We start from the raw sequence: 15,258 nt of genomic DNA on the forward strand, positions 1-15,258 counted from the left end.
GACAGTCTGAGAGGGCTTCCTGAGAGAGGGTGGGACTCACACCTGTAAGCATCTCACTTGCCTCCTCTCTCACCTCGGCCAGGCCTGTCCACCTCCTTCCCCATCGATGGCACCTTTTTCAACAGTTGGCTAGCTCAGTCAGTGCAGATCACAGCAGAGAACATGGCCATGAGCGAGTGGTCACTGAACAACGGCCACCGCGAAGACCCCGCTCCGGGGCTGCTGTCGGAGGAGCTGCTGCAAGACGAGGAGACACTGCTGAGCTTCATGCGGGACCCCTCACTGCGGCCCGGGGACCCTGCCAGGAAGGCCCGGGGCCGCAGCCGCCTGCCTGCCAAGAAGAAGCCACCGCAGGATGGGCCTGGCTCACGGACGACTCCAGACAAATCTCCCAAGAAACCCTGGGGCCAGGAGGCAGGCAAGGCAGGGCAAGGGCCAGTGGCCCGGAAACCAACGCGGCGAACGCCCTCCCACCTGCCATCTAGCCCTGCAGCTGGGGACTGTCCTGTTCCAGTGGCCCCCGAGAGCCCTCCTCCTCTGGCCCCCGAGACCCCAGACGAGACAGCCCCAATGGCTGCCGACTCGAATGTCCAAGTGCCTGGCCCTACAGTGAGCCCCAAGCCCTTGGGCCGGCTCCGGCTGCCCCGCGACAAGGGAACCCAGAGATCGCCAGGTGCCAGGCCTGATGTTGGGACAGGACCGCCCTCCACTGTCGCCGAGAGGCCCAAGGTCAGCCTACACTTTGACACTGAGACTGATGGCTACTTCTCTGATGGGGAGATGAGCGACTCAGATGTGGAAGCTGAGGACAGTGGGGTGCAGCGGGCCCCCCGGGAAGCAGGGGCTGAGGAGGTGGTCCGCATGGGGGTCCTGGCCTCCTAAGTCACCCCTACCCCATCCCGGGCCCTGCCCTGGTCCTCCCGTGAGGCCTCAGCCCAGTCACAACTGCCATTTCCAATCTCTGCTGAGTGTCTCAGACCCTTGAGACTGCCACTCTGTCGTGGTTTTATTTTTAATATAGAGAGTTTTGAATTCCACACTGTTGTCTTTCCTCTGTGCTGGCCTAGGACAGTAGGATTCCTTCCACGGCTCTGGCCGCAGGGACCATTGCAGGTCCCATGCACCATCCCTGCCGTGGTAGCGCCCCGTCCCGGTCCTGGCCCCGGCCCGTGCGGCGTCACTGGGTTCCTGGATAGATGCACGCAAGGCGAAGAAGTGCTCAGGACTCCAGCCCGCTGCCACTGGGTGACAGACCGTCGTTTGGGCATTATTTCGTGGCCCAGGGCCTGCCCCGCCTTGCCCCCAAAATCCCACTGGGGTCCATCTGGGGGGTCCTGCTGCACTCCACTGATCCCCAAGGAAGTATACTAAGTGATACCCAGCCAGAGTCTACTCACTGTCACAAGCACAACGAGCTTATATAAGAAAGCACTGAGCGGGGGGCGCAGAGGGCCCGCTGGTTCCAGAGGAACCGCAGCTGTTCCTGATCAACCCGCATCATCCGAGGCCTGCCCGCCCACCCCGCGACCCTCCACTCCCTTGCTGCTCCGGCCCTGCCAGTGCCCAGCCCGGCGGCTCTGAGAAGGGGTTCCTAGAATCCTTCCTGAGCTGTGCCATTTACTCAGGGGACTCCCAAACAGCCAGCCGCCACTGCCGGTGGAGGCTGCAAGGGAGGGCCAGTGCCCAGACAGGGGCGTGGGGCTTAGACTCACCCACTTAGAGAATTGCTCTGCAGCTCCAACTTCCTTCCTTCCTTCGGGGCCAGTCTCGGCCGAAGTCTGGTCACTCCCAGACAGCTGACCTGACCAGACCAGACCATTTGCCTTTTCAAAATTTCCAGTCCTGCTATGAGACGAGCTTCTTCCTCGGTTTCCTTTTGGAAACTCCTCCTTCCAATGAGCAGTGGGATCCCGGGGCCTGTGATGGGCCGTGTTGGCCTGCTATGGCTATTTCAAGTCTTGCTGGATGATCCTGGTTCCTCCGTCCCTGTGAGCCCTTAACTCCTCTCCTGGCTATGCCCTCCCCACCCCACCACACACACACACACACACACACACACACACACACACACCCTCTCTGTCACCACCACCCACCCGCCTTTTCCGTCCCACCCTCTAGGTCCCAGGTAGTTGCTCTGAAGAGTTTCAGTGGAGTGGCCCCAGGGTGATAGCTCAGGGAACAAACAAAAAAGGAATTCAGTGAAAACGTGGGTTTTTTTCTTTTATAAATTACTCCTGGGTCACTTCCACCACTGGGGAAGCCAGAACTTCTCCAACAACAACCTTGCAAAAGTCCAGTGAATCAGTCGAATCATTCTATGGATGCCAAAGAATATTTTGACCATAATACAGCACAGCCTGGACCTGACAACTTGTCACTTGGACTTTTTTTTTTTTTTTAATGGAGTTCTTTAGCAACAAAGTGTAGAGACATGTTCATTGCACACACCCAAGGAGACTGAGCCCGAGCTCTTGGAAGAAGATGCCGTTCTGCTGCTGAACTGTTGGAATCGGGAAGCGGGAACCAGCTGTTGGATTTCGGATCCTGGGCTGGGCCCACTGTGAGCTTTCCTAAACTCCGAGACTCTTGGGGGGTGGGGAAGAGTACTGACCGCAAAACCAGCATGGCAAAAGTTTTTACCATGTGGTTCCCCACCTCCACCCCCACCCCCACCCCCAGTACACAACACTCAAATCAGCGGGATGGGGAGCAGCTTGACCACCCACCCCCCGACTCCAGAACTTTCAAGGTACGACAGTGGCATTGTCATTGACACTCGGTTTCATGTGAATTTTAGCAAAACAGGAAGCAAAGATAGGACTATGTTCAGAAGATCGGGCAAATTCGTCCAGTGGGAATGGACTCGGGACGGGCTGTAAGGATTCTGGGCGTTGGGATGGCACAAGCTACCATGTAGAGTTTAGTCCGCCTGCCTCCTTGGTAGTAATGGCCAGTGCAGTGTCCGCACCAGCGGCCCAACCCTCTTCTCTGTTTACTGCCTTTGAACAGCCCTCCTTCCTTCCCTATGCTTTGGGTCACAATCTTGTTTGTGCTGGGTTGCCCGGTCTGACCTCGCAGGAAGCAAAGGGACAAGCTTAAAGAACAACCAAACTGCCAGGGGTGGGGTGCCAGGAATGGCTCAGGCCCAATAGACTCCGCACTTGCCCCCTCACCCTTTAATGCATCTTGAGGCAGAGTCTGGGCTCCCTGGGGGTGGAGAGAACTGGGGAGGGAATGTAGCCTGGCTGGTGAGGGTCTGGTCTGGGTGGGCCAGATGGGGCAGTCAGCACTCTTTGGGGGGCCTCTGCCCAAGCTGACCTCTGGATTCTCTTATGTGTTGGCTCTTGGCTTTGGACTGGACTCTCTCTGGGACCATGTACTTACACTGGGCCCAGGGATCTGTTTGGCTAGCTGGTGAGAGAAGTGGGGAGCCCCCTCACTCCCTAGCTAGGCCCTAAAGCTGTTCTTGCCAGACAGCTGTCCACCTCTAGGATGTCCAGCAAGGCTCCACAGAGTACAAGGATGCTGGTCCCCACCACTCATTTCCTCCATTAGCTACAGCCTCTTCACTCTTTTTTCTGGTCTACTGTCCACCATGTATACAGCTTTGCTACCTCCTGGCATTGAGGTTGGAAGTAGGGAAGAAGGCAGGAGGCCTTTTGCAGGCCAGAGGCTGAAACTGCTTCTGCGTGACCACACCTGCCCCCACTCACTGGCCCTCTTCTGGGAGAGAGAAGCTGCTCTGTTCCTCGTTCTGTCATCCCCATTTTCAGTCCTGGCTGCACAGCTCATCCTTCCCCCTCATCACAGCAAGAAAGGATAAGGTGCAAGGAAAGTATTTTTATGGATCAGAAATGTATTTTAAAGTGAGTAAGAAGAAAGGTAGAAGGGTTTATTTTATTAAATGACCGCTCTGACTTTGTGACCATGTGTGAGCATTTCTAACGTAAGGGTCTCGATTTCCTTAGAGAAGCCACTGAGGTTTCCAGACGTGGATGCTGGGCTCTAGGTGTGTGAGCATGTGCCAGGGCACATCCCTCATGCCCATGTGCATGCATGTTTGTGTGTTGTGTATGGGCATACTGGGGGGCTTGCTGGGGCAGATTCTAGAGAATCAGCTGCCCCATACTAACACATTGGCAGCAACTGGACTTGGCGTTTCCTTGCTCACTGCCAATGTAGCCATCTTCCGCCCATGCCTGGAGCTCTGCAGAATGGGTCTGGATGCCTGCAGCAAGGCCCTGGGGGAGGCCACCTCCCTTGTCCCTGGCCCAGCTGGCCACATTGGCCAAAGAGCCAGGGCTGGAGTCTGGAGTATTTTATATTCTGCCTCTGGTTGTTCTTTAAGGCACTTCCTGCCACCTTGTCCCTCAGACGCACAACACTCTGTGCTCCACAAACGACTTGGGGTTGGGGAGTGATATGAATGTCACAGGAGGAGACACCTTCTGTCCTTGTTTCAAAGAAAGTGATGTGCCATTTGTTAATATACAAGAGAAATATTGAAAATATATTGAAAAGAGCAATTTTAAATTATTTTTGGCTTATGTTGCAATATTTATTTTCTTGTATTAGAAAAGATTCCTTTGTAGAGAAAAAATGTATTTTTCATTAATGCAAAGACCTATTTCTCCTTTTTGTACATCGTCCACGTTCGCGACCCTTAATGAGCAATAGAATGTACGGCCACGTCGCTGTGGCCAGTGCCCGCTGTGCCCTGCATGATTCTGTGTGGCCGCTGCCGCCTAGTTCCAGCCCCATCCTGTCCTGCTCACTCATGGGGGTTTCTAGACCCCGGCCCCCAGCCGGGCCCGGGGCTCCAGGAGCCCTTTGCACTCCTCGTGTGTTGGCAAACGCAGTTAATAAAGCAATGTTTTCTGTGCTGGCTGGTGTGAGGCTTTGTTGCGGAGGGGAGAGGGCTCCTCCCCAGCGGCAGGCTTGCCGAATTGGGACCCAGCGCTACCTCCAAAGGCGCCCTGATAGGGACGGTCCTGGTGAGCGCTCAGCGTGCCCTGGAGGCTGTGCTCAAGGGCAGTATTTTGTTTGCTCCTCACTGGCAGCATCCACCAGGAAGGAATCCCAGCGGGTGAGGGAGGCACCCGGAGCCACACGCTGATAAAGACGTGAAATTCAGCATCACAGGCAAGACTGCTGGACTCTTCCCCCCGCGCCGTGAGCCACCTACCAGGGACAGTGGGAAGGCTTGCAGAGAACCTTGGGCATCTGTCCCTACATCAGGCGAGGTGCTGGCCCAGGTTTGTCCTCATTCGTGATTTCCCCGGCACCTGCTCAGTGCTGGGCTCTGGAAGGTGTTAGGATGTAGCCACCATCCCTGCCCCAGGGCAGCTCACAGTCCAGCAGGGACACAGACCGTGAGGGAACAGGGAGTTATGGAGGCCTGGGCTGATTTGGGGATGGGAGACTTTCAGGAAGGGCTTCCCTGAGGACAGGATACAGTTCATTCATCTGTTCATTTGTTCTTTCGCCAAGGAATCTCATGACCACGTACCTCATCCTGCCAGCACGCTGGGTTGTATACCAAACGTCACCAGGATCCTGCCATCCTAGAGCTTCCAGGCAGTGGAGACCTGAAGAATAAATAGTTGCTTGGTCAAGGGTCAGGTGGATAGAAGGAGGGCTGACCAGCATTCCTGAAAGGGCTCGCACGTGCCAAGATGCATCAAACTGCATCTTGATCCTCCTCTGAGAGCCCCAGGGGAGACAGTTTGGGAAGAGGGTAGAATTGAGACTGAAAGAATCTGCTTCTGGAGCAACTGTGTTAATTGTTTACCAGTTGTTTACCCCATCTGTCACTGGTGCAGTATGCATTAGCCCCCAGGGGTGCATCCAGATCCAAGGTTCTGGGACCACAACGCAGAAGGCATGGGGAATGAACCTGGGCTCCTGATTGGCCAGCCCACCTGTCCAGTGGGCCAGCTGCCCTGGGCTTCGCACCCCAGCCTCTCCGTCCTCACTCCCCCAGCACCACACCATGCCTACTTGGCCACGTTGGTCCAGAAAAGTGACACAGGGACCCTGCTGCAAGACCCACACCTGAAAGCTGACCTAGCTGCTAGATGTAGGGTAGGAGAGGTCAAAGCACCTGTGGATCAAAAGCCACAGTGCTCAATGGAAATCAGGTCCACGCACACATGTAATTCTAAAAGTAAAAATAAACACGTAAAATAGAATTTTAGCAATTGTATTTAACCTATCAGACCCAAATATAATCACTTAAACGTGTATTAATACAAAACCATTACCAATAAGATATTTTATATTCTGTGTGTGTTATATTTTTAGCACATCTCAGTTTGAACTAGTCACTTTTCAAGCTCAATGGCTATATGGCTAGTACCCACTCTATTGGGCACTGTAGCCCTAGAAGTCACTGGCTGTCTCCTGGGTTGCTTTGGATTGACCCAGGCTTGTGCAGAGCAAGGGACAGACAGCCACGAGGAGTCCTTGGCCCTTTCCACAGGCGAAGGCGGAGGAGTAGACCTCCCAGCCAAGTTCCTCTGCACCTACTTGAGTCCAGGTGACTGCTTCAAGGCAGGGGTCTCCCAGCTGCTGGCTGCTCCTAGGCCTTTGCCTCTGTTGCTGCCTCTGCTGTCTCTGCCCCTGAACACAGGACAGGATGCGCGTGGACCAACCTGTTCACAGCTCCCTCGTGGAGGGACAGTTCTCTCCCAGCATCTCCCAGGAGGGGTGCGACTTTCATCCACCTTCTATCTTGCCTGCATTGATTGCACACTCACTGAGCACCTGCTACTGGGCCCTGAGGACATTAGAATGTCCATGCACCCCTATGGAGAGACCGGGCCAGAGTGGGAGACACACTTTAATCGTGTAATCCCCGAGCAGTGTGAGCAGTGTCAATTACTCACAAAGACCATAGTGTGAGGGGAAAGCTGAGTCGGAAGAGGTCTCTGAGAACTTCCTTGTTCTCACCAAATTTCTGCGAGGGTAGGGTATGGGGCGCCATCTGCTGTCCATCAGGCCCCGGCCCACATGCCTCCAGCTCCAAGTCAAGGCCCACTGGGCAGGGGGCCAACCCTGCAGTCCCTCCTCTCAGAACTCCAGACACCCTTGTCCCCAAGATACCCATGCCCTGCCATCCACAACTCTTCGTGAGCCAGCACAGAGAAGGATCTTCTTTATCAGCCTTCAGGAACAGGGTGTCTGTTAAGGGACAAGAGGCCTCCTGAGAAGATAAGGCATTGCAGGGTGCCCATCAGGCAAGGTGCCCACCCTGGGTTGGGTCGGTGGACTGCAGGGTGCCCATCCTGGGTTGGGTGGGTGGACTGAGGATTTCCCTGCCCTGCTGTCTTGTAACTGCTAAAGCCAGGAAGGCAATCAACGGTGGGTTAGAGAGGGAGCACTCCACGCTCCCAGAGATGCCTCAGTCCCTCTCGTTGCACGTCTGTCTGTGTCCAGAGCTGCCAGAAGCAGCGAAGGCCCTTTTTCTTGGGGAGGGTTTCAGGACTCAGACACTGCAGACCTATGCCAGAAAAGCAGGTTGCTCAAAGTGGTCTCATGTTCCACTCCCCTTCACAGGAGAGCCCCACGCTCCAACCTCTCCTGGCCAGACTCTTGAGGGTGTCCACAAGGGCTAGCTCCTCCACACTCTGAGGGTCAAGCCACAGCTGCCCCTCTCTGTGTCAGCCCCAGCCACCTACTCTTCTTCATTCCCAAGGAGAAGCAAGGAAGCACATGAGACTTCACGATCACCATTTGGGGATTCCCTGATAAAAGAAGAGATTATGAAATAGGAATGTTAAGGCAGACTTCTGGGGTTCAGGCAGACTCACGGCCAAGAGTCAAATAGACCAAGGCAAAATAGGGGTGCAGTCAAGCAGGTGACTTAGGGACAAACTTAGTGTACCAGGATGCGGCTCGACACCCCATGCTCCAATCCAGGCCTAGAGTTCAGAAGCTTCCACACCATCCATTCTCAGGGAACCTGGTTGGGATGCAAAGGTCCTGGTCCTGGTTTGTGAGGGAGACCCTTGGTGGGTTAGGAGGTAGGGTTGCCAGATTTAGCAAATAACAGTCCTGGACCCACAGTGAAATGATAATTTCAGACAAATCCTAAATAATTCTTTAACATTAGTATGTTCCAAATATTGCCTCCTGGATTTTACCTGGCAATCCTAGTGGGAGACTCATGTCCTCCACTATGTCATGGCCCCAAGCAGAGGGGTGGCGCTGGTGAGTGATTTACCATGGTGTATAAACTGAAGCAGATCCAAGACTGTCCCCACAACCCCAAAATGCTCACCCCTGAAGTTCAGTAGCAATGGAAAGGGGGCAGCAGCGAGTAGCCAGGACACATAGAACCCAAGCTGTACCTATCTCACTGGGCTACAGTCCCATCTCATCTCACATCCCAACCCAAAGCTGAAGAAAACTCCACCTGGAAGGGACCTTTCCACCTAGAGCTGTTTGAGGCCCATGGGCCATTTATTTACTGGGTCAGGTCAGCGTCTAAAATGCTTATATTGGTTGCAATACTATTCACCATAGCCAAGATGTAGAAGAACCCACGTGTCCATCAGTAGATGAATGGATAAAGAAATGGTGTTAGAGGGGACACCTGGGTGGCTCGATGGTTAAGAGCTTGCCTTTGGCCCAGGAGACCCAGGATCGAGTCCCACGTCAGGCTCTCTGCATGGAGCCTGCTTCTCCCTCTGCCTGTGTCTCTGCCTCTCTCTCTGTATCTCTCATGAATAAATAAATAACATCTTTAAAAAAAAGAAAAAAAGAAAGAAAAGAAATGGTGTTAGAGCCACGCCAGCCTTGAAAAGGAAGCAAATTCTGATGTACACACATATTTTGCTAAGTGCAATAAGCAATCACAAAAAGACACATACATCCCCATAGCACTTGTATGGGGTAATCTAAAGTAGTTCACCTGGTAGAAACAAGAAGTAGAGTGGTAGGTGTCAGGGGTTGGGGGCAGAAGAGGCGGGAATTGTTCAGTGGGTGTGTGAGCTAGGACCCAAAGGTGAGTTACCTGGATCAGAGGGGTGCAAGCTCTCAGTAGTAAGGAGGGACGACAGTAGGGAAAGAATGTGTCTGTTTTATAGAACAAACTGTTCCCACCCAGGAGACCTAGGGCCTAGGTGTTCCTTTAGATACACCATCGCATGAGCCAGTTTGAGCTGGACAGTTGCTGAGGCCTTGCAGAGAAACCCCCTAAACTGCCCTAAGCTCATTGTAATACTAGAATCTCCCATAGGTGGGGATTTTCAGTCATTTTTAACATAACCATGTAGCACCTTGACACACTGAGCATGTGCAGCTGAATGGAAGGGCTTAAGTCAAAATATGTATGAGTTCCTTTCTTTTTTTTTTTAAGATTTTATTTATTTATTCATAGACACAGAGAGAGAAGCAGAGACACAGGCAGAGGGAGAGGGATAAGCAGGCTCCATGCAGGGAGCCCAATGTGGGACTCAACCCCAGGCTCCAGGATCACACCCCAGGCTGCAGGTGGTACCAAACCACTGCGCCACCAGGGCTGCCCAAAATATGTGTAAGTTCTGTGTGTTAAGCTTCCTGGCCTTGTTCTGAGGCATACAGAATGAAAGCCCCTAACCCTAAGAAGAGGGAGTGCTTTGAGAGCTACCTCCTTGTCTCCTTACTTGTGACAAGTAGTAAAACCTTTTTGCTTTCAACACTTCCTTGAGTTGTGTTCCATTTGATACACCCAAGCAGGAAAGCCCTTGAATTCAGTTGCAGGTGCAGAGGTAGGAGAGGGGATTCTGGAGATCTGGTACACAGCAGGGGGCATATGGTTGATAGCACTATACTTTACATGTAGAAGCTGGTATGTGCAGGTGCCTGGGTAGCTCAGTCAGTTGAGTGTCTGCCTTTGGCTCAGGTCATGATCCCAGGGTGCTGGTATCGAGCCCAGTGTCAGGCTCCCTGCTCAGCAAGAGCATCAGTTTCTCTCTGTTCCTCTGCTCCTCCCCGCCCCCGGCACACCTGTGTGCTCTTTCTTTCTCTCTCAAATACATATATACATAAAAGTTGCTATGTGCATTTTATGCTATGTGTTTTTTCACAGAGTGTGGAATCTCTGCTATTTTCAGTAAGGTACAATTGCTTGGTTGCAACAGCAAATATAATGTTAAGCAAAAGGAAGCCATTCTAAAAAACTTTTTAAAAAAAGTTTATATTGGGCCTCTGCTTTTCCTGGAGCACCCATGACTCCCCAAGAACCCCCAACTCAAAGCTTAAACTCAAATCTAGGGGCTTGGGGTAATGGAGAATTAAGGACCTGTAGTTTGGTCCTTCTGGGCCTCAATTTCTTCATTTGTTATATGAGGATGACAGTTCTTGTTGGACACACCATGCAGGGCAGCTGAGAGGTGCTAAGTAGACGTGGACATGGACATGAGGTGGGCAAAACGAGGAGTCCCTGAAGGTGTAAGAGTTGGGGAAGAGGAGGTTTGGGCAGAGACTGCTCTAGGGCTGGCACCTAACCAGAGGTGAGGAGGCCAGAGGGATTTGTTTACTAACGCTCACTTCCTGGAATCTGAGCTGGTAAAGCCTGGTTGTTTACAAGTTCTCATGGGCCTCCCTACCCCCAACTATGGTTTGGGGTCAGGGCATGGCTGCTCCCTGGGTGGGGGCTGAAAGAGGGGCTGGTTGTAAATAACTGCCAGTCATCAGGGGAGCAGCTCATGTGATACCTGTGACAGTCAGCTGCCTGGGCCTGAGAAACACTCAGCTGACCGGCATTCTGAGTTCCTTGGTGGCCATCCTGTACACTTGAAACCTTGTAACCCAAGAGTAGCTGAATAGACTGTCCCTCCTGTCCCCCACCCCTTTTTGCAAAGAAGGAATGTTCCATTGCTAGGGACTGAAGGCTATGAGCAACATGAAACTCAGAAGAGCAGCTGGGGTTTGTAAGAGAAGCCAAGGAAGAAAAGTTACTCAGCAAAATAAGCTTTCACCTGTGGATGCTCCAAACTCCCATTCCGGGGCTGTGGGTGACCGCCTGGTTCTGGTCACAGGTGCTAAGTTTCATAGCCTTGCTTCCCACATGCCAGCCACAACACTGATGCCCATTAAATTACAGAAGCCTAGGAGATTTGGGAAGGAGTCAGGTGGGCCTTAAGACTCAATAATGGGTTAACGTCAAAGGAGGAATAATGCGCCCTGAAGAGGCAGCAGGAATTAGAAGGATGCTCAAATCTCAAGCAAACCTCAGCCCTGCCCCAACCCCCACCGCACCCCCACCAGGAGCACTTCCTACTATGCAAGAAAGAGTGTGGGACTGGCACCAACTTGCACCATTCACCCTGGTTCCTGTTTGGCCCTCATCTGAGAAGCTGCATCTGGGTGACAGGACCTCAGAGTTAGGGGAGTAGTGGGGTGTGAAACCTCATCTTGTTGCAGGGTTGCAGGGTTCTTGTCTCAAGGAGGCGAAGAATGAATCTCACTACTAAAGGATGAAGTGAAGTGGGAGTTTATTAAGTGAAGGTGAGCACGGAAAGGAGAGTAACAAAGCTCTACAGAGTGAGACGGGTCCCAAATGGGTTGCCACTGAGGGTTTTATGGTTCGTCTTTTAAAGAAAACTGACCAGGGAACTTGAAAAGTATCTCATTTGTAACACTGAAGATAAACAAGGTGGGTATGTTATGGTCCCTTCCTCTTTAATATCTTGTCTATAACATTTCTCCACATGGGGGTTTCTGTGAGCCTGACTACTAGCCCCCGACCTGTCTCTCCCTCTCTAGCCTTGCCTGTCCCTTACTCAGTCTTACAAGCCAACTTCTTTAGAACAGCCTCTGAATTTTAATGACACAGAGACTGTCATTTTAAAAGCAATCCTGTGGGCAGCCTGGGTGGCTCAGCGGTTTAGCGCCTGCCTTTGGCCCAGGGCGTGATCCTGGAGACCCAGGATCGAGTCCCGCATCGGGCTCCCTGCAGGGAGCCTGCTTCTCCCTCTGCCTGTGTCTCTGCCTCTCTCTCACTCTATGTCTATCATGAATAAATAAATAAATCTTAAAAAATAAATAAATAAAAGCAATCCTGTGCTAAGTCATTTGTGCTAAAAAAAAAAAAAAAAAAGCCTCCTTGAAACCTGGGTGTTTCTATTCACAGGTCTTCCTGAGCCCATGAGACACAGAGATAGATCATGTCCAGTCCAGTGTTCCCTGGACAGCCCTTAGGCTACCTGAGGAGTTAAGATATGCCCATCTGATTCTTCAAGTTGGGTACTTTACTAGGGGATTAGAATGCAGGGTATGTATGCTCCTCCTTTCCCCTACAATTACACTTGCTTTGCTTCATAGATGGAACCACCAAATCCCCATTTTTTCAGGTAAAGCCAGTCCCAGGTCAGAGGTCTACAGAGAGATGGGTCAGATGGGACAGATGCTGTCTCAGCCCCCATCTCCCAGCAGCATCCTCAGTGAGCACCCACAACTGACCACAGGGCTCAAGCCAGGCATTTTATAGGTTGCCAATCCTTGCTGTCTCAACACCTTCAAGCTTTTCTGTTAGTTTTACCTCAGATCAGCATCTTGCCCATTGTCAATGTCACACATTCTGGTACATATGCTCAACAGTCAGTGTGGCATTCTGAGAAGGACACGTCTATCCAGATGGTCCCAGCTTCAAATACCATATCCTGATCCTGATTTGATGGTCCCAAGAGCAGCCTATCCTGTGGATCACTAGCTCGGACGTGGGTTGGAAAACATGGCCATACATCATACAATGCTGGTTTTGAAACCAGTGTTAGAAATAAATATCAGGGGATCCCTGGGTGGCGCAGCGGTTTGGCGCCTGCCTTTGGCTCAGGGCGCGATCCTGGAGACCCGGGATCGAATCCCACGTCGGGCTCCCAGTGCATGGAGCCTGCTTCTCCCTCTGCCTGTGTCTCTGCCTCTCTCTCTCTCTCTGTGACTATCATAAATAAATAAAAATAAAAAAAAATAAAAAAAATAAATAAATATCATTACAGGTAAAAGGTCGGAGAATGGGAAAAGAATGCCCCTCTTCTCCCGCTTCCTCCCCAGGTGGAGGGGACATGCTCTCCAGTCTTTCTCTCCACTCTTGCCTTCTCCAACTACATTCTCCCCACAGTCCTCTTCAGGCACTGACCTCTACCAGTCCCCAAATTACATCCTGGTCTTTATTGCTGAGTCTTTGTCTTTGCAAGCTACTTAATTGGCACATCCCCTCTTCTCCACCTAACCAGTCCTTCTGGTCCCTGGTTTCTAGAAACCTCCTTGGCCATGTTTAGGTGTGTCTTTTTAAAAATATATTTTTTATTTATTCATGAGAGACACACAGAGAAAGAGAGGCAGAGACACAGGCAGAGGGAGAAGCAGGCTCCATGCAGGGAGCCTGATGCGGGACTTGATCCTGGGACTCCAGGATCATGACCTGAGCCAAAGGCAGCCCCTTAACCACTGAGCCACCCAGGCGTCCCGTCTCTACAGTTTTTATTTTATTTTATTTTTTTCTCTCTACAGTTTTTATTTTATTATTTTATTTTAATTTTTATTTATTTATTTATGATAGTTACACAGAGAGAGAGAGGCAGAGACACAGGCAGAGGGAGAAGCAGGTTCCATGCACCCAGAGCCCGACGCGGGACTAGATCCAGGGTCTCCAGGATCGCGCCCTGAGCCAAAGGCAGGCGCTAAACCGCTGCGCCACCCAGGCATTCCCGTCTCTACAGTTTTTAATGTCGTGGTTGCAGTAATACTAATACACAATTGCCTGCAATTAGCATTGTAGTAAATATTACCCCACCGGAAGTCTTTGTGACCTCCTTTCCTCAAGGCTATGAATGCTCTATAGAGGGTGTAAGCTTCAATTTGCTCAAGCTGGAAACCAGGCCGTATTCCATCCTGGGCTGCCATACATCTTTCTGAAGCTAGTATTCCCCCTTCTTGGGATTGCTTTAGCATAAGGTTCCCAGGAGCAGGTCAAAGGAGTAGGTTTATGATTCTTGTTATATATTGCCTAATTGCTTTCCAGGAATGCATCACTTTATACTACCTCTCCTGATAAACCTCATTTGGCTTTCAGGAAAAAAAAAAAAGTTCTCTCATTTTATAGTAAAGGTATTATATCTCACTAAAGAATATTTGGGAAATATAGAAAGAACTAAAGGAAAAAAATCAGTCCCCTAAACTGATCTTTTAAAAAGTTTATTTATTTTTTCGTAAACTCTATACCCAACGTGGAGCCCAAACTCACAAACTGATGACCAGGAGTCACAAACTCCCATAAATTGAAACACAACTTCCATTAATATATTTCTTTCCTTAAAAAAAAAAGATTTTATTTATTTATTCATGAGAGACAGAGAGAGAAGCAGAGACACAGGCAGAGGGAGAAGCAGGCTCCATGCAGGGAGCCCGATGTGGGACTCGATCCTGGGTCTCCAGGATCACGCCCGGAGCTGACGACGGCGCTAAACCGCTGAGCCACCCGGGCTGCCCTAGGTGTGTCTTCCTTTCACCTCCCACGGTATATCTTGGGGATATCTTTACCCATTTTTTGATATGTGATGCCAGTTGACAGCAGGTGTGTGTTCAAGAAATGCCTGTTGACTAAGGGAAAAGCAGACAAAATGTGAGGCCAAGCGCCCAATCTAACACCAGCACAATACTTGGCAAGTGCCTGGTGATAAGTAATAGCTCCCCATATATAAAGCTATGTGTGTGAGAGACGGAGAAGAAAAGGAGAGGAAGAAGAAGAAGAAAGAAGAAGAAAGAAGAAAGGCAAGAAGGGCAAGAAGAAGGGCAAGAAGAAGAAGAGCAAGAGCCCCGGTAGGGACCTCCTCCCTGTTCTGCCCAGCCCAGCAGATGGAGTGGTAGGCAAAGGCCGTCCAGTCATCAGGTAGTCAGAACGGTGGGAACACTGCTTCTCCACCCAAGTGCCAGAGGACTGATGGTTCTGAGCCTGGCCCTACAGAGAAGCGGGGGTGGAGCAAAGCTCGGGCTGCTCTCCAAACAGCTCCGTGCCCCTGCCATCTGCTGCCAGGCAGTCAGGAGAGACAGCAGCGTTGCCGAGCTCCGTCCAGAAGCTGTCAGAGCTGTGTTCATGCGCAGTGGGACCCTTAGGCGCACAGCGGCTTCCATCAGCGCTAATAGGTCTTCAGCGGCGCCAGCACGCAGTGGGACTCGCGGAGGTTCTCAGGTGTGACGTCCGCGGAATCCACACGCTCCCCGCCGCCCCGCCCCCGGGACCCGAACGCCGCTCTCTCATAGGCCGGGGCTCTC

At 51.6% G+C, this 15,258-nt stretch overlaps 1 protein-coding gene across 10 annotated transcripts in view; it reads left to right on the top strand.

Moving 5' to 3' along the window:
- The window catches only part of JADE2 (jade family PHD finger 2), a 51,739-nt gene extending 46,857 nt beyond the window's left edge, over positions 1-4,882 (top strand). For all 10 annotated transcript variants that reach the window (XM_049091793.1, XM_049091788.1, XM_049091791.1 and 7 more), the window contains one exon: positions 83-4,882. In XM_049091793.1, the coding sequence (XP_048947750.1) occupies positions 83-882 (800 nt within the window). In that variant the 3' untranslated portion in view covers positions 883-4,882. The remainder of the gene's footprint in view (positions 1-82) is intronic.
- The last annotated feature ends 10,376 nt before the right edge of the window (positions 4,883-15,258 follow it).

The sequence above is a fragment of the Canis lupus genome, chromosome 11 (genome assembly GCF_003254725.2).
Source record: "Canis lupus dingo isolate Sandy chromosome 11, ASM325472v2, whole genome shotgun sequence".
In the NCBI taxonomy this organism is placed as follows: Eukaryota; Metazoa; Chordata; class Mammalia; order Carnivora; family Canidae; genus Canis; species Canis lupus.